Source organism: Saccostrea cucullata, unplaced genomic scaffold, assembly GCF_032062105.1.
Source record: "Saccostrea cucullata isolate Sc308-1 unplaced genomic scaffold, CSIRO_AGI_Scuc_v1 ctg637, whole genome shotgun sequence".
Taxonomy (NCBI): domain Eukaryota; kingdom Metazoa; phylum Mollusca; class Bivalvia; order Ostreida; family Ostreidae; genus Saccostrea; species Saccostrea cuccullata.
In genome coordinates, this window is record NW_026929309.1 from 53,225 (window position 1) to 79,533 (window position 26,309).

The 26,309-nt window shown below is 35.1% G+C and overlaps 4 protein-coding genes across 5 annotated transcripts in view; 3 read left to right on the plus strand and 1 right to left on the minus strand.

The window, feature by feature from the left end:
• LOC134280406 (uncharacterized) lies at positions 1 to 825 on the plus strand. The gene has a single exon (XM_062762808.1). It carries the CDS (start codon positions 1 to 3, stop codon positions 823 to 825), a length of 825 nt encoding a protein of 274 aa, XP_062618792.1.
• A 2,842-nt stretch (positions 826 to 3,667) lies between these two features.
• LOC134280417 (piercer of microtubule wall 1 protein-like) lies at positions 3,668 to 6,124 on the plus strand. 2 transcript variants are annotated; one of them, XM_062762823.1, is made up of 4 exons: positions 3,668 to 3,805; positions 4,899 to 4,986; positions 5,136 to 5,269; positions 5,567 to 6,124. In XM_062762823.1, exons 1-4 carry the CDS (start codon positions 3,794 to 3,796, stop codon positions 5,633 to 5,635), a joined length of 303 nt encoding a protein of 100 aa, XP_062618807.1. In that variant the 5' UTR covers positions 3,668 to 3,793; the 3' UTR covers positions 5,636 to 6,124. The 2 variants fall into 2 exon arrangements, with proteins under 2 accessions (XP_062618807.1, XP_062618805.1); XM_062762821.1 differs by having other exon boundaries at positions 3,693 to 3,805; positions 4,896 to 4,986.
• A 1,460-nt stretch (positions 6,125 to 7,584) lies between these two features.
• Positions 7,585 to 11,557, minus strand: LOC134280421 (ATP-binding cassette sub-family F member 1-like). Its single transcript, XM_062762829.1, has 4 exons — positions 11,501 to 11,557; positions 11,075 to 11,295; positions 9,402 to 10,042; positions 7,585 to 9,171 (listed from the first exon to the last, which is right to left on the minus strand). Exons 2-4 carry the CDS (start codon positions 11,268 to 11,270, stop codon positions 7,858 to 7,860), a joined length of 2,151 nt encoding a protein of 716 aa, XP_062618813.1. The 5' UTR covers positions 11,271 to 11,295; positions 11,501 to 11,557; the 3' UTR covers positions 7,585 to 7,857.
• Positions 11,558 to 11,815: 258 nt separating this feature from the next.
• The window catches only part of LOC134280407 (cilia- and flagella-associated protein 54-like), a 45,332-nt gene continuing 30,838 nt past the window's right edge, over positions 11,816 to 26,309 (plus strand). Inside the window, exons 1-24 of the mRNA XM_062762809.1 lie at positions 11,816 to 12,072; positions 12,657 to 12,762; positions 13,005 to 13,148; positions 13,716 to 13,887; positions 14,082 to 14,140; positions 14,292 to 14,435; positions 14,605 to 14,718; positions 14,958 to 15,059; positions 16,861 to 17,062; positions 17,245 to 17,352; positions 17,574 to 17,686; positions 17,939 to 18,113; positions 18,440 to 18,525; positions 18,763 to 18,846; positions 18,905 to 18,943; positions 19,428 to 19,560; positions 20,170 to 20,262; positions 21,357 to 21,598; positions 21,914 to 22,003; positions 22,615 to 22,896; positions 23,035 to 23,196; positions 23,545 to 23,727; positions 23,859 to 23,951; positions 24,226 to 24,408. Coding sequence (XP_062618793.1) covers positions 11,882 to 12,072; positions 12,657 to 12,762; positions 13,005 to 13,148; positions 13,716 to 13,887; positions 14,082 to 14,140; positions 14,292 to 14,435; positions 14,605 to 14,718; positions 14,958 to 15,059; positions 16,861 to 17,062; positions 17,245 to 17,352; positions 17,574 to 17,686; positions 17,939 to 18,113; positions 18,440 to 18,525; positions 18,763 to 18,846; positions 18,905 to 18,943; positions 19,428 to 19,560; positions 20,170 to 20,262; positions 21,357 to 21,598; positions 21,914 to 22,003; positions 22,615 to 22,896; positions 23,035 to 23,196; positions 23,545 to 23,727; positions 23,859 to 23,951; positions 24,226 to 24,408 — 3,300 coding nt within the window. The 5' untranslated portion in view covers positions 11,816 to 11,881. The remainder of the gene's footprint in view (positions 12,073 to 12,656; positions 12,763 to 13,004; positions 13,149 to 13,715; positions 13,888 to 14,081; positions 14,141 to 14,291; positions 14,436 to 14,604; positions 14,719 to 14,957; positions 15,060 to 16,860; positions 17,063 to 17,244; positions 17,353 to 17,573; positions 17,687 to 17,938; positions 18,114 to 18,439; positions 18,526 to 18,762; positions 18,847 to 18,904; positions 18,944 to 19,427; positions 19,561 to 20,169; positions 20,263 to 21,356; positions 21,599 to 21,913; positions 22,004 to 22,614; positions 22,897 to 23,034; positions 23,197 to 23,544; positions 23,728 to 23,858; positions 23,952 to 24,225; positions 24,409 to 26,309) is intronic.

Genomic DNA, 26,309 nt, shown 5'->3' on the forward strand with positions numbered 1-26,309 from the left:
ATGGAAATATCTACTAGTTCCTTGCAAACAGTTCTTGTTGCTTCTATACAAACCGGAAGTGACGTTCCTAGAAGATTGGCTTGTTTCGGTTCCTCGGAGGTCTGGATAAGTGGCATAGATGACGTCATTGAAGGCTGGAACATGGAGGAAGAATTTGCAGTGAAAGATATATTTCAAACCGGATCTGGACGTCGTCCGACCGACCTTACCGTAGATTTTAAGGGTAGACTTATGTACTCAGATCATTATCAAAGAAAAATCTTTAAAAGGAAAAACAGACATGTTAAGGAGGTGATGTGTTTTAGGAAGTGGAGACCCTCGGGAATATGTTACACATCGAAAGGCGAATTGTTGATTGGTTTGTCAAATAAAAACTACTCAAAGAAACTGATCAGGCGATACTTCGGAAGGAAATGTATTCAGGAAATTCATTTTGACGAAAACGGAATTCCCTTCTTCAAGCCTGGAGATCTGGCCATTTTCGTAGAAGAAAATAAAAACACTGATATCTGTGTTACCGACTGTCAAGCCAAAAGTGTGTTAGTATTCGACGAATCGGGGAGTGTTCGATTCAAATACTCGGGAAGTCACGTGATAGCCGAATTTAAACCAGGATGTCTGGCGACTGATTCTTTATATCACATTTTCATTGTGGACACAGGGAACGATTTGATCCATGTACTGGACCAATATGGTCAGTTACTGGGATTCATTGATGACGCATGCGGGGTTACAGGCACCACGGGCATTGCAGTAGACAGTGAAAATCGAGTGTGGGTAACTGAATGCCACACCTCCAAAATTAAAGTCCTCAAGTATTCCTAGACTTTAATGATCCTATTGCCAACTTACAACTTGATGAACTTTTTGTCGGGAAATATGATTTTATATGTTTACTTATGTGTAAAAAATACACAATATTTGATATAAATCAATATTTTTTGGTAATAACATTTGTTATAAGATTGATATGTGTGTATATATGAATAATTTGAACATATAATTTATGTTTACCCATTTGTTAAAAAAAAAAATAAAAACTAGCGTTTTGATCATAAACAAATTTTGTATTTTAACTTTGCTGTGTATGTTTATTGGAATGATATTCCACAGTGTTTGCTTAAAGAGCATAAGGATACAACAAGATTTATATGCAAATTACGTATACGTCACTTCCAAAATTTAAACTTGCACTGACATTTATATTACATCACCATGGTCCGTGTCACACACACACACACACAGAATGTTAATATATTAATTCAAATATCTAACTTTCAAAAACTCAAACTGATTTGATATAATGAAATTTAATATTTCGTCAAAAATCTAAATTTCCAAATAGGTTTTAGAATTTTCACTTTATTGTTAAATTTTCAAAATTCAAATTACCAAATATTATGGTGCTTCCGTTTGTTCAGAAAGTTTACACTTAACAATCTAAAGTTTGGTAATATTTTTTTCTTTCGATTATTTGAAATTAGCTTCAAATTCTAAAATCCAACTTTGTATATTAAGATTTTTAGAAAATTTTTGATAATTAACGCTGTTCTTTAGAATTTTGCAAATATCCAAAATTTACACATGAATTTCATATTTTGGATATTTGTAAACTTCAAAAGTACAAACGTGTTTTGGTTATTTTAAATTTAAAATCAAAATTCTAAATTTCTAAAAATCTAAAGCGTTTGAAAGTTGGAAGTTTGAGGTAAATTTTAAATAATTAAAAGACGAAAATGTTATCGAATTTTATGTTTAAACTTTGGAACAAACGGTAGATTAAAAACTCTAAAGTTTAAAATACAAAATTTGTTTTTGGAAATTTGAATTTTGAATATTTAATAAAAATCTTAAAACTCAAAATGTTAAACCTGTTTGGAAAATTGAAATTTTAGATTTTTCTAAAATATTAAAATTCAATATCAAATCAAGTTTTTGAAAGTTAGATATTTGAAATAATATATTAACATTCTAAAACTCGAAATCGTTTTAGAAATTTGAATTGATAAGTGTTACACGGACCCACCATGTATGTGTTAAACAAATTGTAAATAGCTGAATTTCCATCCATTTAACCGGGTAATATAATAGTGGTGGGCTGAGTCCCACATATATTCTAACAGATATGTTAGACTAATTTTTTCACGGACAAGCAAAAATTATAATTTAAAAGAAACAAGATGTGCTTGTGAAACACTATGCGCCCGGCTGCTACGAAGTTCGGAAAAAAGCTATTTTTAACATATAGGTCACAATCGAGGTCACAAGGTTATTGACACACATACCAAATATAAAGCCTCTATCTCTCCTGGTTCAAAAGTTATGATGAAGCTAGGTACAAAAAAGCTATTTATAGCATATAGGTCACAGTCAAGGTCATTGACCTTGGTGTCATTTGAAAAGGCATCATGTGTGGAGTATGCATACCAAATATGAAGTCTCTATCTTTTTTTAGTTCAAAGGGTATGGCGAAGGTTAAAGTTTGAAGACAAAAATGTATTTTTAGCATACATTTCACTGTCAAGGTCACTAGGTCATTGACCTTGGTATTATTGGAAAGAGTTTAATTAGCATACCAAATATGCAGTCTCTATCTTTCATGGTTCAAAAAGTTATGGCAAAGGTTAAAGTTTGCAGAAAAAAGCTATTTTAGCATATTGGTCAATGTCAGAAGGTCATTGACCATGGTGTCATTTGAAAGAACTTTATTAGTGAAGTATGTATACCAAATATGAAGTCTCTATCTTTAATGATTCAAAAGTTATGGCGAAGGTTAAAGTTTGCAGACAAACAGACAGACATACAGGACAAAAACAATATACGCCCCGGATCTATCGATTCGGGCGCATAAAAATTAAAAGCACATGCACACAAACACCTGACTGTCTTCTTGTCTGTTACAAGTTATACTAGATGTCTGACGGGTGGGAGTTCAAGGTCATTTTTCAAAAATTGGAAGTATTTTTTTTAGCAAAACAAAATCTTCAAAATCGAAAACCCTATTTCGTGGCGGGTGTGTGTATATATACCACCATCACCAATTGCAACACAACATAGGATTTTCAAGTTTTTAATTACTAAAATACTACTGATTTTGTTCAAATCACTCAGTTGCTTTTTTTACTACCAAAATTTTATTTAAATACGTTACTATTATACTACATGTATAAAAAATGATGCGGATAGAGGATCCTATATAATTAAGTTTGGTTAAATGAATGATGGTGGAAAAGCCTTTCAATAGGGAAAAAAAAAAACAAAAAAAGGTAAAATACATGTATATGGAAAGAGGTTGGGTTGCTACCTGATAAAACTGTGGTCTGCATGCTGAAAGTATTAAATATTATATAATGTATATATCATTATTATTATTTTATTATCCAATCAAGGGACCCGTTTTACAAACGAACTAACGACTAAGACCAACATTTTGTTCTGCATTATTTTATAATCATTCAACATTACAATATATTTTTTTAATGTTTATTAAACATTGACAAAAGGTTTAATCTATTATATAAAAAAAAAGAATGAAGTAAGTCATGTCTACAAAAGTAGTTTTAATCAGAATAAAAGTATGCAATATTTTACAAACAATTAAATATCTTGGACGTCTTTTAATTTTCTCCTCTTTTGTAAAACGGGTGTGAAGGACAATTTTTTCAAGTTTTATTTTCATCGGGCTCGCGATTCGTTATTTGTGTTGTTGGAAGTGACGTAACGTCCTAGCAACCACGACGATTACACCTCAGCTTTGTACATACAGCAGTCAACATTTAGACATACAGATAAGATGGCAGATCAGGTAAGGTTCTTGGCGAAATTTTTAATTTTTAATGTTGTTCAAAGAATTTTATTCGCAGTAGGCATGTTATATTTTACGTTTATTTTTATACAGAAATGGAAAACAATATAGATATCGATCTTCCTAAAGTTCCTTGTTCAAAACTAAAGCAGCGTTTTATACTGTACGTTTTAAATAAAATCTACTTTTGAATACTTAAAGAGGCTATTTTTAAAAGCTTTGAAAAACTATAATATAGCAAACTTTCAACTTTCGAAATTTCAAGTTCCAATTTACATGATTTAATTAAGCTTGTTACTCAAATTAAAGTCAAGAAATCTTATTAAATCCCGGACAAGGTTAATATTAGTTTACTTTTACATGCATGTCCCATATCAGCTGCAGAACTGTAGCTCTCCGAAAAAATATTTTGACAGACCAGAGAACTAGTGCCACCCATTGAATTAAAAACTGTATGTTTATTGCGCACAAAAAAGTGTGCTGTTTATTGATTTGTTTCTCGATGTTTTAAAAACTATCATCTCAAAATATTACTAACCGTATGTTCCTAATATATTTTTTCACAATAAAACATTCCATATAATTGTTATTAATAGCCCTCCTGGCCCTGAAATCGAGATCATCGAAAATTTTGTCTATTTATACTGCCATTTTGGTTTGCAAGATAATCGGCCTAATGCGCTTCGTGTAGATGTCAACTACACAAGTACTTGATAGAGGAGTACGGAATTTGTTGAAATCTAAATTTTATACAATTGAGGTAAAAATTGGAAGAATTAATCGGTAACCAAGCGCAAAGTACTGCGCAATAAATATATAGTTTTTTCAATGGGTGGCAATGTAGCTCTCCGGTCTGTCAAAATATTTTTCGGAGAGCTTCAGTTCTGCAGCTAGTCCCCATATGCAATTATATACGCATTTGTCATATATGTATTACTTGTATAAAGCCATTCCCATGGCCCAGATATGTGGAGATTGTGGGCTTGCGGCACAAGAATTATAAGCTACATGACTTGGTTAAAAGGCATGGTGAGCTAAACTTTTAACATGTCTAACAGAGATATATTATCAAGCATCAAACTTATTTCAGCAGCAGGCTGCACCTGGCAATGTCCCAGCTGGTTCAAAAACCTCAGAATTTTACAGAACAGACAACATTCCAAACAGATTTGAAAACCCAGGTATGGATAAATTCAATAAAACCAACATTAATTGTGATCATCAGCACATCTTACCAAAAAAGATTATTATTTTGAATGTTAAGATTCCTCAGATTCTAAATAGGGATATACACATATATGAAACAAATCAATTTACATTTCCTTGACAGAGTGGTTTCAGGGCTACGGAGGTAAACCCCAGCATCCTATGTACAGAACCAGTTCTTCAGATTACGGAGCTAAGGCCCCCTCTGTTCACACCATGCCCACAACTTTCCATGCCCGGTCACAAAAATTCTCAATGGTAAGAAACCCAACACATCATTTCCTATATTTTTAAATAGAATGTACAGGTGTCATCACTTGGGGCTGCTGGTAATTTTACATGCAAGACCTATATGTACACAATGTCATACTACAGATTGTGATTAGAATATGTTAGGAAAAAATTATATTACGTACAATTATTGAACATTTAATCTCAGGTATACAATCTCTTTTTTGTAATAAAAGAAATAAAATGTTTTAGGTCTGAACCTATTAAAATGATATCATTTTATAACGTTATTTTAAATATTTTTACTCCTTTTTTTCCCTACAGCACCTAGGAACATGTGGAATGTACAAGAATCACTCCCTCAACACTGCCTTGGATCAGAGCCGAGTATGATGATCGATTCTGTTTATTTACACTATACCTAATAGTCTCTTCACATTGAAAAAATAAATATCAACATTGGCTGAATTTTAAACACTTGACAGTGAAAAAGGTTTTTCAAAACGTATTGATGGATTTCATATAAATCAGAGTTTTTGTTGCCTTCATATTGTTACATCACACCTAATGTGCTTTAAATCAATTTTTCACAAGGTTTCAGCTAGGTTACTTTAAAAAAAGATTAATTATATATGTGAAGTTGTAGTTATTGGAAACCTTTGTTTTGTGCACTCAACTATTTGCTACATTCAGAATCTAAAGAAATCATTTTATCAATCCATGAGAGAAGTTAACCAATCATTTATTTAAATTTTACAGTACTGTACATTAAATGTGCATTTAGACAATATTTTCAATGATTCTTGTAAAAATTTCAAGGATCTTGGTTTAAATATTCATTTTTTTGAATTTGTTAATAAATATATTACCTGATACATTAAATTATCCAGTCTTTTTCTTCTTTTTGTGACTAGATGGAATCAGTGAACGAAAATATTAAAGCAATTACCTACTTCTATTTGATTAAATTTGAACTGGCTGTTTAGTAATAAAACATTGATTTGGAAATTAAGAAACACTGCCTGATTCTGTCATTCATACTTATTGGAACTACAGTGAGGAAATGAATCAGAGTACCAGAACTCTTCTTAGCAAAAAGGCCCCTTATTCTTGCAGCATTACATCTGGAAATATTTATTTTATCATTGTAAATTCTTAACATTTAACCTTGACCCACTTGAAGACTTGTTTTATGCCATGCCTGATGTCCAATCCAATTATGTAATTTGACGACACATAAAAAAATATGTACTGATAAAATTATAATTACAAGAGATATCATTTCTGCAACTTAACCCATCAAACCCCCCTCTGCACAAGGGACATAATTCTGTCAAAAATTGCTCGATTGTAACCAACATGACATAAACATTCTTATGATAAATCTGTATACAAAATTTCATCTCAGCATGTGCAACCTCTGCAAAGAAAATGAATAGAAACTGCAAAAACTTCTAATTATTCCAAGTCATGTGGGCATATCTCTGTCAAAAATTGCTTGATAGTGCCCAAAATATCTTGACCTAGATATTATGATAAATCTGCATTCAAAATTTCGTTTCAGTATGTGTGACCTCTGCAGAGGAAATGAATGGAAACTGCAATTAATAAAAATTTTTTGAAGTTCAAGGGGCATAACTAAGCTTGATTGCATGTACCCAAAACAGAACTTGATCTTAGATATTTTTATATAATAAATTCGAACTGGGCATAAAAATCAAAATATTCTACTAACAATGAATATTTAGAAGGATATATAATTATAAAAGCAATTGGAAGAAAATGCAAACAACCAGAATATACATATCTGAATAAAGGATTGTCTAGAAGATGGCGTATTTACAACATATTCAAAATGGCCTATAGCTATACTTAGTCTTTTTTTCTTTCTTTTGTGGCCTAGAATCTCTCAGAAAAATGGTAATTTAAATGATCTTAAACTCTTTAAAAGAGCTTTTTTTTAAATTGCATACAAATGTCTCACTAAATGTAAATCCAATAAAAGAAAGGTATTCAAAATGGCCTATAGAAAATATACTGAGAATATTTTAAATTAAAAAATATTTTTATCTTTCTTTTGTGTTGCCATAGAAATGAATCTCTCAGAAAAATGATACCGGTAATTTAAATGATCTTCAACTCTTTAAATTCAGATAACTTGCTTTTTTTTTTTATTTCATATTAAATGCCATTAAAAAGCTACACTTTTCTTCATAAGAAAGTCAAACATGTATTACTGTACAATGCATAGACAAAAAATCAGTTTTTTTCTTTATCAATATGTTTAAAATGTAGGAAAAAAATCCCCAGAGAAATTTAGTTTAAACATGAAAAATATATGCATTATAAAACTGCAGGTATCCAAAATTAGAAGGAAAATACATGTATAATATTTTTTTCCAATAAAATTAATATCTTCAATTTAACCTTTTATATGGTAGACATAAAGAGAGAGCATATTGCCTTATCAATCGTAATTTTTCCAAAAATTTTTACAAGCACTAACCTGGAAAAAGAAATTAGTGCCAAAAAAAATTTGACATTTCATTATCCTCCAAAAACATTGCACCAAAACAAATATCTTATATATAAATAACCAACATTCTAGACATTCCTCAGTTTATATCTGTTGGCTGAGCTATCACCACTTCCTCTCCCAAAGATTCCAGAAGTTCACGACGATAGTCATCGAATCCACCATCCACCTCATTAATAGTACGATCCTCCACCACCCACAGAGTGCAGTCTGTATCTCGGATCAGTCTCTCGTCGTGAGACACAATAATAACTCCTCCCTCGTAATCGTTTATTGCATCACCGAGAGCATCGATCGATTCAATATCCAGATTATTGGTAGGCTCGTCAAGAATCAACACATCTGCCGCGCGACATGAGAGGTCTGCCAGGGCAACCCGGGCTTTTTGTCCTCCAGAAAGATCGCGAATTTTAATTGTGTGGGCATGACTGGCCAGCCCGAATTTTCCGAGCATTTTTCTGGAGTCCTGATATGGGATGTTAAACAGTCTTTGTAAATACTCACACGGTGTCTCATCCATATTTAGCTGATCTGCAGAATGTTGGTCATATTTCCCAATTCTCAGTCTATGATTTTTAATCATATCTCCTTTCTGAGGTTCTAGATCTCCCACAAGGAGTTTTAAAAACGTAGACTTTCCAACACCGTTAGGTCCCACTATAGCAACTCTTGAACTCATGTCAATTCCAAAGTCCAGATTCACAAACAATGCCGGGTTGTTTCCATACGCAAATGTCACATTATTCAGACCCAATATTGGAGGATTCAATGGGCTGGGGTTGGGGAAATTGAACTTGACAATGTACTCTTTTGGTTTCTGTAACAATTCTGTAGGTTTGTTCTCTTCTTCAATGGCAGCCTGCATTTTCTTGTTTCTATTCTTCTCCTGCTTTCGTGTCAGGGCCTCTTTCTGTTTGGCTTCAGCCACTTTTGTTGATTTACCTGAAGCTTTCATTTCCTTTAACATCTTTTCCTGCTTCTCATATGCCTTGGCTTGTTCTTTTCTCTTTTGCTTCAACATCTTCTTAAAGGTCGCGTAATTTCCTCTGTAATAGAACAACTTGTGCTGATCTAGATGAATAATGTCCGTACAGACATTGTCCAAAAAGCTCTGGTCGTGAGAGACCACCAGCAGCGTCTTCTTCCAGGTCTGCAGATAATTATCCAGCCAAATAACGGCATTGAGATCCAAGTGATTCGTGGGCTCGTCCAGTAAGAGGAGGGTGGGCTCCAGGAACAGGGCTCTAGCCAGGGACACCCTCATTCTCCAACCTCCCGAGAGATTCTTTGTGGGGCGCTCCATCATCTCTTTCGTGAATCCAAGACCTGCGAGGATCCTCCTGGCCTTTGGTTCTGCTGCGTCAGCACCAATGGCTCGAAGCTCGTCATAAACCTAAAATAGTGAAAGTTTGTACGTGTATGTACATTATATTGATTTATAAAATCGGGTCTCAAGAAAGATCATAAAACCTCATGGAAAGAGAAAAAGCTTTAATGACAAAATTACAAATCTTATAAATATGCCCAAGTAATAATTCAAAAATATTCTTTATAACTGGCATTTATTTTGCAAATATTTTATTTTTGTTCTGAATTAAAAGATTATTTTTACTCAAAACAAACCTCCTGAAGTCTTTCATTGATTTTTGTGTTCCCTTTTTCCACTTCCACTTGGAGCTTTTTTTCTTCCTCTAGGAGAGCGGTGCGGACCTTGTCAGCCTTCAGAACAGAATCAATGGATTTGGTCTCATCCGCCACAATCTCTTGCTCACACAGCAGAATATCAATACTAGCTGGAATGTTCAGAATCTTCTTGGCCATGTGATTCAGAAGGGTCGTCTTTCCATGACCGTTAGGACCCACCAGACCATATCTCCTCCCTGCGGTGATGTACAAGCTGGCGTTGACAAACAGATCTTTTCCTTTAGCAGCGATGGAGAAGTTCTCCACTTTGATATCCTGACTGTCCAGTATGGTGGCTTTAGCAGATTTCTCCGCCTGTGAAACGGTGAAATTTTCCACCCCTCCGGCCTCCATGCTTTCCAGCTGTTTCTGGTACTCGGCCTGCTTTTTGAGTTTCTTCATTTCCTTCTTGCTGAGTTTGGGTTTGTTTTCCTCCACCTGTTCCTCTGCTTTTTCCTCTTCTTCATCCTTCTGTCCTTCCTCGTCAGACTCGTAATAATCAAACTTCACCTCCTCCCTCTCCTCTACCTTAGGTTTGCTCTTTTCTTTCTTTTGTGGTTCAACAATTTCTTCCTCTTTTACTAAAATAAAAAAATTTCCTAGACTCAAAAAACTATTCAGTTACTCAAAATCATACATGGTCAGTACCCCCATTCCTCAGAAATTGCAATCAGGCTAAGATAAATTTCATTATCACCTCCTTTTCTTTATTTAATATTCCAGTGTTGTTTCATTATTCGATAGTAGGTCCGTTCGACTGACAGTCAAATAGTCGATCATTCGTTGACATCCCTAATTTGTTCCTATATTCGTAATGTAGCAGAAGAAACACGGGTGATAACTCACTCACTTCCAGTGCATTTACTACCAACAATCCAGAGAGTTCCAAATGTAAACATGGCAGGTAAATTTGAAGTGAGAGGAAAATGTTGAGAAAATTAATTAAATTTTCGTCTTTATATGGATTATTTTTTGGGATGAAAGGCATACGCAATTTCAAAAGGGTTTGTTTTTTCAAGTGCAAATCCTTTTAAATATTCTTCAAAATCATTTCGGAGCGGAACGCTCCGATTAGCTACATTGCGAGTATATGGGACATATTCTAACTGAGGTGAGGGCTTGTATCAAGACACAGATTATTCTAACTGATAGGGCTGGGCAATAATATCGATATTTCAATATATTGCAATACAATGGCAAAAAATATAGTATCGCAATACGATTTTGTAATATCGATATATGGGCAATTTTAGCATTGAATATAAAAATGGACTTATGAAAGTTTGTTATTAAGCCAAACAGTTAGTCAGAAGTTGTTTTGTGGGAACATTTCAGAGCATAACTTAAATGAAATCAACACGATTTTTTTCCGTGTTGGTTACTTATCATAGTTATATACATTCTGCATGTAAATTAAAGTAAATATAGTAAGAAAATGTCATTTTTATTACATTAAAAAGATTGCAATACATATTGCAATACAGTTAAAAGTATCGCAATATATCGCAATACAAAATCTCGCGCCAATACCCAGCCCTACTAACTGAATCTAATGAAGCTTGTATAGTGTTTCACAATATGACACTTTAAGACTTTTCTAAAAGTTGTCTCACCTTCCTCTTCATCGTCCTCTGCTGCCATTATTTCAGCTAGCTGGGCCAGTTTTGATTTCTTCTTTTTCTTCTTCTCTTTTCCAGCTGCACCATCATCCGTCGCTAATTTCTTCATTTTTTCATCTAACGCTTTTTCCTCTTCATCGCCGTTCCAGAGTTCCTCTTCTTTTGCTTTTCCTTTACCCTTTTTCGGCATATTTTATCTGGTATAGTTTCTTCGCCTTGAAATATTGTGAATTGCGTAATGTTAATGAAATGTTCTTTTACCAACATTCAGTCTGAATAAGTGAACAATTTAAATGTAAATTTTCATTTCTATATAAAATTGTACAAATTTTTCAATAGAACTATTTAATCTTTGGATAAATAAAAAGAAATTTACAAATTTTAAGTGTATAAAAGATCAAAATATGTCAAACAAATTACCGGTTCTCTTAGATCATTCACACCGGAAGCATGTGGGAAAGACAAAGTGAAGTAAAATTCATCTTGGTTTCGATTATTTTCCCGGATTTAGTTTTATAGATAAAGTAGTACTTAATATAATTTTATATTGTGTCAGAATAGTTAGATTTTTTGCCTTTACTTTTCCCAAATTTTAGGACAAATTTTAATTATACGATGATTTAACGTTCAGTTAGTATATTCGGGAAAATGAATTCCTATCTGAAAGTTTCTGTAACCCAAAGTGCTAGCACGAGTTATCGTTCTTCCCTAGAAACGCGGTGCGCGTCGATGATGGCTGTTTGGAAAGAAAACATTTTTATTCAATAAGTATAACCCACAAGTAGTGAACAGTTGGAGAAGATGGCGGCGATTTTGCGAAGCGCCGCGGCAAATGTTGCCAATCGTGGCCAGCCAAGCTCCTTTTACAACAAGGACAAGAACAACCCCGTTTTCCAATCCCTTGACCAAGAAATCAAGAAGTTTATGGGGTACATGAGAAAAAGAAGTGCACCTGGGTATAAAAAGCCAGACGAGGAACCGTCTTCAAGGCCGTACGTTTTATTCATTTAATTACATGTTCAAAAATTCCCCCAAGAGATTAATTTCAATGTGAATGAGTCAGTCACTTTCCTAAATTTCTGATTTTTATAAAATTTACATTAACATTCTTAGTTCACATAGCATAGGTAACAGTATACAGTTGTTGACTGGGTATAGGGAAATGGTCGATCTGTTGTACCAGAGTGCAAGATTACCCAAGGCCGTAGGATGCTGACAACAGTTAGCACTCCAATCCAACATATTGGCAGTCACTGTTTAAATTCCTGTCAACAACTATTTTGTTATACACTGCACTCCTTTGCCAAATGAAAATATAGCTCAATTTAGTGCCTTTTGATGTCAGCGAGCAACTGTTTACAGTATTTTTTTAATGGTCTATTTATCATTTCCTGGACCGACAGTTGTGGAAAACAATTGAACTGTTGGATTTTTAGGGACTGTTTATATAAAAGGGGTATAATGATATTGTTTTGTGCATCTGAAGAACAGAACTGTAAGTTTTTATTTCAAGAAATACAACAAAACTTGAATCAATTCCTTTGATTAGAAGATAATCAATTAATTTCCCTTTTAGTTCTGACACACTGTTTGAGTTGTGGAACAAGTATGAACCTAAGCTTCCTAAAGAGTACTACCAGAGCAAGTTGTTAGAGGTGGGAGACTTCCTAGTGTTGGTTAAGGTAAGTAAATATACTATGATAAGCAATAAAGACAATGTAACTTAGTATTTATAGCTTCTAGAATAGATGAACAGAATAAATATAAAGATTATAAATCATATTATAATTGCACATGTTTTATACCTTAATTGCCCTGAAAAGCGAGAATTAAATTTTTTAAGCGTCTGTACATGTAAAATGTTGATTTATACTGTTGTATATCCATTCAAAATTTAATTGAGATTTGATGATTTTTATTCCAGGAGTACAGTATTGCCCTGTGGCAGTGCTATGATAGATATCTGATGCACTTTGGGAATCTCAATGTAGAAGAAATAACTGATGTAGACGCCTTCAAGAAAATGTTCTTCCCAGGGGGTTTTGATTCAGAAAATGCCGGTCTCACTGTAAGTTTTTGCTACTCATTTAAAATACATGTCACCACTGAAACACTTTATGGGCAGTACAAGATTGTTTATAACATAATGAGCAACACATTTTTATTTTATCTTTATCTGTATTTTACATGAAACTTTTATATTAAACTTGTTTTTACAGTTTATTTCACTATGTTTTATTTAGAGTGAAAAATAATTTACTGTTATGCATTACACCGCTCATGTTGGAATTGAAATATTATCCCATATAGGTCGTAAGCTCTCAAAAATGGCAAGGGTCATGCAGTTTAAAGAATTTCATTCAGTGTCTTGTTTTAAATCATTTATTGATGTACATTTATAGGTCCATGTTCACTAATGTATAGCTTTCATTTAAGGGCCATGTTTCACAAAAAATATATAGCTTTATAGCTCCATATGTTTCAGTAAGCATTTGTCAATATTTTCTAGTTGCGACCTCTGATGGATAAGAGCATCAGTATGTACCAGATGGTTGTTTTAATATTTGTATTTACTGTTCCGAGCTCTGATGGGTAAGAGCATCAGTATGTACTAGATGGTTGTTTATATTTGTAGTTCCGAGCTCTGATGGGTAAGAGCATCAGTATGTACCAGATGGTGAAGGCTGGTGACCCCAAACTTCAGAACAAGCAGTCTGTAGAGAGGTGTGTTCTCATCCTGAATTTCCTCCGTCTCGTCATGCAGGTCGTGCTTCCAAAAGAAACACTGTGCTGGCTAGTGTACAATGGTAGGCTGAAATATAGCACATTTCATTGGTAGTTTAATTGAGCTTTCTGTACGTGGTGACATATTCACATTCCACCATGTAATCGACATACATGCTTTGAAGCAAGTGTCAGTACTGCATGGAAAAAAGAGGTGGTAAATGCACCATGTTATAGCAATAAAGTTATAATATGTGTATACTTTATTCTGTTACAGGTACTGTTCACATCTACAGCATTTCACGTCATCTCATGTCCCTGGGGCACTCCTCAAGGGTAGGTAATGAGTTGAGTTATACTCAATTGTATTAAAATATCAGTATCGAGTTGTGAAAGTTAGACTTTAATAATTGCAGTAAATATATGACTGATTTTAACATTTTACTGATTGACCTTCAGTAAGTGACTTAAATTGTTGACATTGTAGGCCCTGGAGTACCTGCTGTGGGCCAGTATGTGTATGGAGACCTCCGTCCCCCTCCTGGCCGTCAAGTACCTCCCCTGGAGGGCCACCCTCTACACTGCTGTCTGTCAGTGTTACTTTGACTGTAAACAATCACAACATGCAGAGGTAAGTAGGGGCTCTAATGGAATGGGGTTTTACAAATATTTTTGAATGAAAAATTAAAGACCTTGTAAAGTTGAATTCAAAAAATGTTATATTTCTTTTTTCATTTGGCTATCAAGATTAGTCATATATTCCTACATGGTTAATAAGCTTGTATAATTCACTCTTTCAGGCCTTTGCAAGGCGAGGACTAGCGAAGATTAATGAGCTGAGTAACTTGGAGAACCTGAGTAGTTCTATAGAGACGCCCCTGTCTGAGATCACCTTCAGGACTGCCACTGTCAAGGTAACCAGAGGTCAAGGTCACAGGCTGCGGTCATTTATAATGAATATTTTTATAAATTAAGTATCCACTGTCAAGGACAGCAGAGATCAAGGTCACATTGTACCATCAATTAATTTATAAAATTTAAATACAGTGACAAATTTGTTTATTATTCTTGTCTGAAGTTGACATCATGTTTGCTTTAACTAATTTCATTTTCTATTTATTGAATACAGTTATATTCTGATGTTTAATTACAGATGGCCATTATGGTGTTCAAAAGATCAGTGTATGAAACAAGGAGGAAACCCAAGGCTTTACTAAGACCCAAAACAAGAGCTAATCTTAAGGAGGCCTCCCATGTAAGTATCCAATACTGAGACCCAAAACAAAAGCATATCTTAAGGAGGCCTCCCATGTAAGAATCCAATACTGATACCCAAAACGAAGAGCTAATCTCAAGGAGACCTCCCATGTAAGTACCTACAAGTGAGACCCCCCCCAGCCCCTGAAAGCTATGATTAAGGAGGCCTCTCATGTATGTGTCAACTTCAAATCCTGGATTTTATGAAAGATAATGGAGGAATTTCTCATTTCTTACAATCAGAGCAGCTTTATTTCAGGAATGAATTCTAAAATGAGCCAAAATGATTTAATTCTATTGCACATCGATTCAGATTTATTTTTGGAAATTATGTATAGACATGTAACTACAGTCAAGGGACATAATTATTCGCCACTTCAAAATGGCCGCCGAAATTTTACAAAGCGCACCTTGATATTTAGGAGCTGTTTAAAAATTAATAAATGCCCATCTTACCTCAATACTTTGTTAAATTGCCTTTCATCTTTAATACTTATTTTTACCGTTTGCTATAAAGATTGGATTTAAAATATTTTGACAAATTTCCGCCAGTCATAAAATCTTTTGTGTTAATAATTCGGCACGGGTTTCCAGTGTTCTTTTCAATTTTAACCAAATGTTCACATGATATTTAGATATTCCTGGGCAGGCCATGATGTTGTAATTATATTGTTATTGGCGATGTATTCTTTTACTAAATTAGCTCTATGCGGAGAGCATTGTCGTCCATAAATACATATGCGTTATCTGGAAAATGTCTGGAGAACGGGCCAAAGGTTGTTGTCTAATATTTCAATATATTTTCTTGCATTTATGTTACCTTCTACACTAGTTAAAGTTCCCATTCCTTTTATACAAACACAACCCCAGATCATGATCACACACTGTCGTCGAGATGGCGGACACACAAGCTGCGCAATATATTTTCCTCGTCTTTTCTCAGATATAAACTTTCTTATTTTTTCCAATTAATATTTTTGGCTTTCATCACTAAACACCCATTTATTCCACTCACGATCAACAGTCCAATTTCTCCTCTCCTTGCACCATTTACAGCGAGCTTTTTTGTTGGCCTCACGAATAGCGACTTTTTTCTTGGCAACCCTTCATGTTTGCTACCCAAGCTCGTGAATTTTTCTTTTTATAGTCCTTGTACAAAATCTATGATCGTTTTCCTCATTTATTATACCTGTAATGTCCTCGTAAGTTCTTCGTCTGTTATCTTTAACTACACGTGAAAGTTTGTTTTTGTCTCTGTCCCAAAACACTAATCTTCCTCCCTCTTCCTCGTCGATTTTCTACCTGTCCCGTTTCATCAAACTTTTTAACAATACTACGTATTGTTGACCTAGGGATTCCTAATATCCTCGCCAATTCTGATGTATTTCTGTTGTTTTTATATGCTTCTACAACCATATTTCTGACGGTCTATCTAATTCTTTCCCTTGCGACCCATGTTGTTTTCAGATATATTTTTCGACAAACAATATAGCAGACGACAAAAATATTGTGTACACGTCATCAATTTCAGTATTACAACACAAAGATAAAAATAGAATGGGAAAATCTTTTGATTTAAAAATTCAGCCCTACTTTACGGAACATGCGAGAAAACGTGACGCGATTTAGGCGGAAGTGGCGAATAATTATGTCCCTTGACTGTAGCTTAGCATTGAAGAATTAATTCAAACTGAGATATTTTAATTGCCTAATGTTAGAGAGTGAATTAGTAGACTTGTTTAGTTTGGTATTTAATGTATGATCTGATAAAACAGTAAAGGATGTGATACATTTTATAGCTGACTTGGCCCAGGACTCCATCAGAGAAGCTGTTGGCGGACATGTTTGAAGGCAGTGCAGCCCAGTTCTTATGCATTCTAGAAAGTCTGACCGACACAAATCGCCGGATTCTCCTGACAGCCCCTCCGGCCTCTGATTCTGAGGTAGAAATACTAGACGTGTACGCTGAACTCTTCATGGCAGGACAGGAGATTCTCGCAGGTATAGATTTTGCTGATCTAAATTATAATCATCATGATAATACGTTTCACATCTTTTTCTTTTTCTGAATTATTGGTCTAAAGGAAATATTGTGTTTAAAAAAAAATTAGGCCCATTTAAAAATCCACCAAATGAATAAAGGTACTTGAACATTGAAATATTTTTTTATTTGTTTGTCACAGGTGGTGGTGGACATCGTGGGTCATCCATCAAACCGACCAGCAGTGTCCATCTTCCTGCTCTGGCGGGAATTATCAAGGACTCCAGTGTCATGGATATGGCCTCCAAAGGTATGGGACAGCTGGATATATTGGACTGTGTCTACATCAACAGACTTTAATTATTCTGATCTGTAATGGAAAGAAATGTCAGATTAATATTTTTATTCAGAGTTAGGTATTCAACAGAATTTCAAATGTAAAAGTATTCTTTACTTAGTTCGATTAGGAAGGGAAAAAAATGTTAGATGACATTGAAAGACAGTTGTGCATTTATTCCTTTGACCTTGCAGGTGAGGACGGCAGTTCTATTGAGGGAGCCATTCGTCTGGTGAAGCTGGCCTACAGCTTTGAACAATGGGAGGTGTTTGATACCTTGATTGAGAATGTTCTTACCTATATCAGGGTAGGTATTCACAGAATTTAAAGCTTACAAATGTTAGCTTTGAAATAAATATAATTATCAAGAGAGGTGGAAGTAGTTGTTCAAAGATAAAAATTATATTTGTCAGAAAAGATAAGTTGAGTATGGTATGGTAGTTGTTATCATCAAACTCGTTAAAATATGAAAGAACACAATGGGCATGCAGGTCCCACTTTCAAAGATGTTAACATTTTCCAAAACAAAGCACTTTTACTCAGATACAATTTTCTGTAGATTCTGAACAACAACAAGTATAGCTGGGATGAGAAGGCTCTGGAACTCTTGCTGGCCATGGAGAAAGTGAACCCCAGCAGACGACACAAACGTAACATGGCCTCCGTCGTGGATGATGTCGAGAAGGATGGAGGGCAAACCGCAGAACCCAAAACAGCACCAGAGTCACAACAAGGTAGGAGCACTGTAATGTTTACATTGCAGGATCAACAGGGGATGCTTACTCCTCCCGGGCACCTGATCCATCCCACCACTGGAATTTCTAAGGGTCCATGTTTTAAGTATGCCCTCTTAGCAGATTTGTATTGTTTAAAGATTTTTTAGATCAGTTATTGTTGGCTATCTTAACCTTTTTCATATTCACACACAGCTCAATGGTATGAACTTCTAATCTAAAAATCATTCCAGTTTTTGAACTGCTTGTTAGAGCTTCAGTTTCATTTTGAGGTAATGGAATTACACATAAAATTCTTCATCATCCATGTTTTTTTCTGTTTTAAGCTACTTCCAGCAGATCCTACAGTGGAAATGATGACTTGATTCAGGTGGCTGAGGTCATGATGTCCATTGTTAATGGGCCATTTGTGGTAAGAAATGGGTTTTACATCAAAAATTAATTATTTTCTAATGTCTCTCAGGCCTAAATTTGAAAGAAGAGCACAAAATGAGAAAGAGAGAGGATTGAGTCATAGTGAATTAAAGAAATAGAAATCTAACAAAAAATTCAAGTTTTGTTATCAAGAGGATTAAACCAGATTTATCTGGGTTTTTTTTTTTTGATACAGAGTCATGATAATTTTTTATAATTGTTTTTTTCACTCTAGCCCTCCAAGATCGAGGTAGATATGGTTGTAGATGCCGCTCTCTTCCTTTGGAATAAACTTGGCACACAAGTCGGTTTTCTGTGCATCGGTTTTTGAAGCACCGGTGTTGCCTTGGTTACTAAAAATGAAATTTCTTTGAAACAACCCAAAGTACCTCCAGAAAATGGAGAACCCAAATAAGGTCTGTAACCCAAAGTATTTCCAGAAGATAGAAAACACAAATAAGGTGAATTTTCCGGATCTCTTTGAAGTGTCTGGTCATTTTGCTCCACACCCTTACTTCCAGGATTTTTGTTTTCAAAAATTTCATGAGACTGACTAGTTCATTTGATGTGTTTTCTGCCAGTAAGTTTAATTTAATGTCATGGGATTTGTTTGATTAACTTCCCTTATATGAAATTTGTTTGGCAGGGTAAATGGAAGTATTCTGTTGGATAAGAGGGCAAAAAATATTATGATATATTAAAAAGCTCTTGAGTGGAGCAAGGATACAAAATGTCGAATTGATGTAAAAATGTTATCATTAATGAGTAAATTGAATTAGATTTTATCGTATCATACACATGTAGTTATTTCCTTGTTAGGAAGACTATTTCCCTTCCCTAAATATATAGCTGATCCTTTTGTGTATAGTACAGCATGTAAAATATTTTGTTCTGTTACAGTGGGTGTACATTCTGGACGTGGTCCACAAGGTCCTGTGTTGGTGTGGTATCAGCAGTGTGGACCCCGCCCTCACCGCTGAGGTGGTGCTGAGACTGGCCCTGGTGTTTGAGAGTAGTGCTCACATTGATGATGGTAATTTAAGATAAAAATATAATCCATATTAAATTCTGAATTAAATACAAATTTCCTATTTGATTAAAATTTACAATTTATTTTATGGTTAAAGGGATCTTATTGGTTCTGCATTGTTAATGCTTTTCTTTTTTTTTCCATCAATGTGTTTGCTTTTGATTGTTGGAGGAATATTCTTTAATCTTGATGAAATGATATGTAATTTTGAAGAAAAAATGATAATCTTTGTTGTTGAATGCAGATGTTGAATTATATATAATCATTATAGATGTAGTGCATCATCATTGAATCTGCCCTTTTCCATTCAAGAGTACAAACTGACAAGTTCTTTGTAATGATTTTAATTTTTCAAAAACATTTAGTTGTAGGACTCTGAATTTTTAATTAAAGCAGGATTTAAGAGTATTAAATCCAATTTTTATAGCACAGCTTTACATTACTCCATATTTTCTGATTTACATTGGCATGGGCCACATTGCACAATCATAACATTACCTAGTATAAGTATATTATTTGCTTGAATTTAAAAAAAAAAAAACTCTTTCTTTTATCTTGATCCTGTGTGTAATATATTGTATTCTGTTTCCTCATTCCTTTATTGTCCACCAGGAGTTTTAAGATCTAAGTTAGTTACCCAGAGTTCCAAGTTTTCTCCTGACGACGCCAGCACGCCCACGTCTTATCGTTTATCCAGTACGCGTGGTAAGAGCTGAGTGTCGTTCAGGCGCGACAGGCCTGGCTTTACGCTTCAGCAGATAAAGTGTCTGCTGACTTCACGCTTGTTTGATTTGTAGCTCTGTATGACTGACTAGCTGTCAATTAGCAAAAGAATTTATAGGTGTGAAACTTCTGTGATTGAATGTGTGAACTTTGATAAAGATTCGTCTTAAGTTTCTAAAAAAAAATATTTTAATTTTTATGCTGTTCCAAAACACTTTACCATTTCCAAGATTTTACTTTTTCTGCATGAATTTGATCTAATTGTTTGAAAAGTAATAGTGTTATAATTAAACTTTTTTCTTTTATGATGCATATAGATAATCTGCACATGTCATTTAGATATCATTTTTGTTTTTTAAACCCAGAATTTGCTGTGACTTTGGTGTGAAAAAAGATTTGACTTGCTCATTTATCAGATCAACTACTACATTTTTAAATTCATTGATTAATATCAATTATTTCCAATTCACAAAAAATGCATGTTGTGAACAGAGAAAAAAAATAACGATTTGCAAAGTCTGCAATCCATGCAGATGAGCACACATATATGTAATTGTATTACTTCCACACAGGGTATGATTTGTAGATGTTTACATGATTTGTGATAAAATATTGGTTTTTGTATGGTTATTTAGCTGAACAAAGAGTGAAGAAGCGAAGTCTGGCATTTGTTTTTTGTCTAAACTGAGACAGTGTACATCCTAAGTTTTATGATCAATAAAACTTTCTATCAGAGGTCCTTTTGCATTTTCTTACAAGGAAATTGATAATCAAATTTTATTTCAGCGAGGTGTTTTAAAAGATCTGGTTAAAACTAAGATAGATAACTTTCAATAATTATATTGGTTCATTCTTTGAGAGAAAGTACATTTATAAGTTTTTATGAAAATTAGTAGGAGAATGAAACCATTAAAATATTAAATTGAAATTCATGGATATTGAGAACAGCATTCTTCACAAACATCTATGCCTAACTGACTCTGTACATTCTCTATGAGAGTCATTGGAAGTATAGATCCAAATACATAAAACAGATAGGTCTTAAGTAACATCATTTTCTTCTCTCCCTATTTTAGAGGCCACTTTTGCATTGCGTGGCTCCAAGATGTCACTGGATGAGGTGGGACAGGAAGGCAGCCAGCACCACCTGGTGTCAAGGACCTCCATGTTGTCATCGTCGATGCTCAATGTCAACCCACGACAACAACTGCTGCAGGCTCGAGATATTCTGGATCTCGGACTCAAGAACGTCTCGTACGCTAGACAGGCTGTGGCTCTCAGTGATGGGAAATCCATCGCAGATGTCAGCTGGGCAAAGGTAGGTCTAGCAAATACCGATAAATCAAGAAATAAATAAAGTATTTGACTGTTTAGTAAACTGTTTTGTCTAGTACTTCTTATCTGGAGAACTCAACGATAAAATAATTTTCCAAAATAATGTTATAAAAATGGTCAGCATTTTTATGATGTTGGGTGACATCATATGATTTGGCAATTCGGATTTAGAAAATTTCAGTATTGGTATATCAATGCTGAATGTAATTTTGAATAGATATAAAAAAAGTGATAACAATCAGATTAAAACTCTAATTAGTATATATGGTACAATAACCATTATTGGTGATGAATTCAGTTGGAGGAACATCAAATGATGTCTCCAAAGAAAGCCCCAACAAACCTGGAGCTGGACACAAAAAGTATCGCAAGTGATTTACTAAGTCTGGTAAGTGACCTTGACCTTATGTCACATGACCCCTCAAGGCCACATTCTATCTGCCTGTGTTGCCATGACAACTCATTGGTGGAAGACAGTCATGCAGCTAATCACATGACTGTGAAATTTAACATTCATCACCCTGAAATGATTACCGCATCATCCATTTTTATATGGTTTCCAATTTTTTGAATTGGAAATTTAGCTAGGCTTCACATGTACTTCACATAAAAATTCAGAATGCATGTCTTTTGTTTTGTTGTCTAACCATGTATAATTTGCATGATTTCCCATTTTGTAAGGAAATCCCATCATTTGCAGCCTGAAATACTTGCTAATGAGAAACTCAGATATTGTTTTGTCATTGAGTGTTTTTTGTGAGTTTTAACCCTTGAGTTGTTGTGTATCTAATTTCATTCCTTGTTTGTTATATTTTGCCTTGTAGTGTGATTTTATTAACATAGTTGTGAAAAAATTGAGTTCAATTAATGTTTAAAAAAAATTAAGCTTCCAACTTCCAAGCCTGGAGTTGTTTGAGTACATGTACTTTTTTTAAAAATGTGGAAAAAGTCCACTTTCCATTTTTGCCTTTCATTCTCCCTTAAATATGTAACCAACAGGACATACAAGATGAAGTCTTCAGTCCAGAGCCGGCCTCTCAGAGAGACACAAACCGTACTGAGGGAGTAAAATCCACAGATGAGGGGGAGGGGAAGAAAGAATCCCAGCTCACAGAGGAGGGGGGTAAGGGGTCAGCCACGGCTGTGTGGAATACTATTAAGGACCTCCACCTAGAGCTGATTCTGATGTACCACCGCGTCTGTCTAAAGCTGGCCTCCATGGGACCTGACCCGGCAGAGAATCTACCCAAACCATTTAAAAGGAAGGACCTCTCTAAACAGGTAATAATGACGGACTGTCCAGAATCATTAAATAGTGAGGCTGACTGGCTTTTTTTACACGTGATATAAACACTATTGTCTTTGTTTTAAGTCTGTTATAGTCTGTACAACTGTTACTGACATTTTGGTGTTTTATAGGAGAGCAGTAATGATCTGAACCCTGCCTACATCGAGGATTATAAGGAGCTCCTAGGAGCCTGTAGGAAAAACTACCTGTCTAAGGCCCTGCTGTTTATGCAGAAGTCGCTACTTCTCAGTAACTCTGGGGTCACCACCACAGAGCAGAAGGGTCTGCTGCAGGTACAGAAATGTTTTTGAAAACTGAATTAAATCGGTATTCAATTTACTTTAAAAGCCAATTAAGGACTGTAACCTTGTAAAAGTTGAAGTAATTTAAAGACTGATTTTTTTAAATGCAGTTATATAATTTTCTGCAAGAAATTTATTCTGAAAAAAATGTGCATGTAGTATAATAATAAGTAAATTAAGCAAAACTTTAACATTTTATTTACATTATTTAAATCAGAAAGAGATACACAAGTCCACATACTGAATACTGTTTTTCCCTATGCATTCATTTTTTAAAAAAATAATTTGTTATTATATCATATCCCAGAATGCAGCATTATTCATTATTTTATGATAAAGGATGCCGTCAGTATGATCCAGAAGAGTCAGACAGATGAGAAGAGGATCTACACAGAGAACACCAATGTCCCAGAAGTCCCAGACAAACCCCGCAAGGTGCCCCCTCCCCCCATACTACTGTGTCGCACCGACACCATGATGGTCTTCAAACCCGCCCCATTCTCCTCAGAAGATGGGCAGGAGGTCTGTCTACTTCTCATTCTTTATGTCTAACTTTCAAGAATATGGCTGCTATTTTGAGTACTTCTTTTAGTTCTAAGTTTTGCTCTCTTTTGGAATGTGACTGAAGTGTCTTAACAAATTTTAATTTTTAGGTGGCTTGGTACAGAATCTTTGCTCGCTCCTCTTCAGGCAGTAATGTCAAGGTCAGATTGAATGACCATTTCTTCCCGGGAACTGGTGAAGAGGTAAGTTCTAAATTCTTAGTAATGGGAGATAACCTAATGCAAAAAGTGACTCAATGTAAGAGATTCAGGGTCAAAAGGTCAAGTAAAGCATATTTCTTGACTTATTTCAAATAAGCCTTAATTTAAATGAACATAGAATGTAGAAATATTTTTATTTCTCAAGAATATTATTAAATTATCTAAGTATTTTGTGCTTTTTGATATCTTAATATTTCCAAAAATGATTTTTCTTGGAAATTATGTCTCATTGCACATTCTTTGTGTGCCCATGCAGGTGCCCAGTTATAGATGTGAGCTACGAGTGTCAGGACTCCAGCCCAATGAGCGATACGTCTTTGCCGTGGCGGCCTATAACGCCGACGGTCAGTTGATTGGAGGAGGGGTGGGGGAGAGTTCTAAACCTGTCCTGGCCTCCCACCCCCTCCCTGTACTGATGACGTGGGGCTTCCTCAGTCAGGTAGGGAAAATTTCTATCTCAGCAATGATACACATGAATATCACATGGTTTTAATACAGAATATTATTTACAAATCACTCAATGTAATCCAAGTCTGGACTCTCCATAGACATTTTGTTTCACGATATACTTTTTAATGAGCACTTGTAAATTGTAAATGATTCAGTGTTTCAAAGGAATATTTCTCATTTTTCTGAATATGTTCATCCCTAGTAAAATTTGTATTTTCTGAATGAATTCACCATGATTATGATTATAGTAAACAAAAGTGCCTTGCATGTATAAAGGTAATATTGCCATATAATGAACCTGATACACCTCTTCAAAAATTTTCTAGTCCCTAGAATACTGTAAGGCTTAAATTCCTCTTGCTCAAATGGTGGTGTAATTAATGTATGAGGGAAAATTTAAATATTTCCTGTTTTATAACATGATTGAATAGAACAAGTATCCACAGTAAGAGTATCAAATTGATTGTCATTCTCTGTCCTCAATGCTAAGTGCAATCTCAACAATAATGAAAACAAAAAGAAAACAAAGTTCATAAGTTTTATTCCAACACGTAACAAAAAAAGCCACACTTGCAACACATAACAACTATCAGATTTATTTCATGTACTGAATGACTTTGATCTCTCCTGAGTGGTAGAGAGTGACCCAAAGTCGACCCTCCTTGTCTAGACCCAGACCCGTGGGTCTGTCCAGCCCTTTAATGTCCACTAGTCTCACAAACTGCCCAGCCTGATCAAGGACATGAAGGCAGTCATTCTTATAGTCTGTCACTAGGACCTGGCCTTTAGAATCGGTCACTATCTGTTTGGGGGTGAAGGTTTTCTTTATCCTGGAGGTTTTTCCATCATATCTAAATTGGACTGTTCCAATTTTGTTGAATGCAAGGATGGACTTTGCGTTGCGGTCTGAACAACAAATGTCTTCATTGATATTCTCTGACATGAAGATTTGATATTTCCCTCCGGTGAATATATTGGAGCCTTTGTCATCCATCTCAACTTCTTGCTTCACTTCTGCTGTCTTCCCATCATAGCGAACAACTTTGTATTTGGAGAAGTCAGATGTGACTTGGCTCACAACAATGTCCCCATTCCTTGTATCACAGATACCCTGTGGATGCCAGTTCTCGGGTGTGGTGACAAAAGTTTCTGACTTTCCATGTTTGACAATGCTCACCGTGTTTTTGAAAGAATTTGTGTAGACTAGTTCTCCTCTCCTGGTCATTGTGATGTCATTGGGGTGCAGTGTACAGGTGGTTTTGACCGTTCCCTGAACAGCCCCAAAAATATCCACACAGGTCAGGGTCTGGTCTGTCCCGTTGACCCAAGCTTCGTGGGTCCCCACACAGGCCACTTTACACAGATTTTTCAGACCCGTAGGTACGCTGGCCACAATCACAGCCTGTTCATCCAGAAGCGAAGCCTTTGCCATTTTCTTCTTCTCCACATAAGTCTGTTTTAGCGAAGATTTCAGTTCTCCGAATTCAGCTGAGAGTTCGGTTCCCTTGACGGTTTTGGTGATCAATGGAGGAATTTTGATCTGACGTTTTGTGGGCATGTCATTGTATTCCTTTAATTTGGATTGGTACCTTGCGATGTGTGAGAATTTGTTTTTGTTCAGCATGCTTCTGTTTTTCTTTATTGTTTTCAGCATGCCTCTAATGTAGGTCCTCAGAAGATACTGATGTGTGCGTAATGTTGTCAGATGCTCGTCCTTCGTCGCGTTTATCTCGGCATTGTATCTGTCAAAAATCTCGTCCACTTCTCTGTGCCAGTCGCGTCTGGTTTTGTCGTTTTCCTTTGCCAACTCTGCGTAATTTTCCATCGTTGTTTTGATTAATTCTTGGACCTCTTCATCCTCGTCCACATATTTCGGGATCACAGACAGTT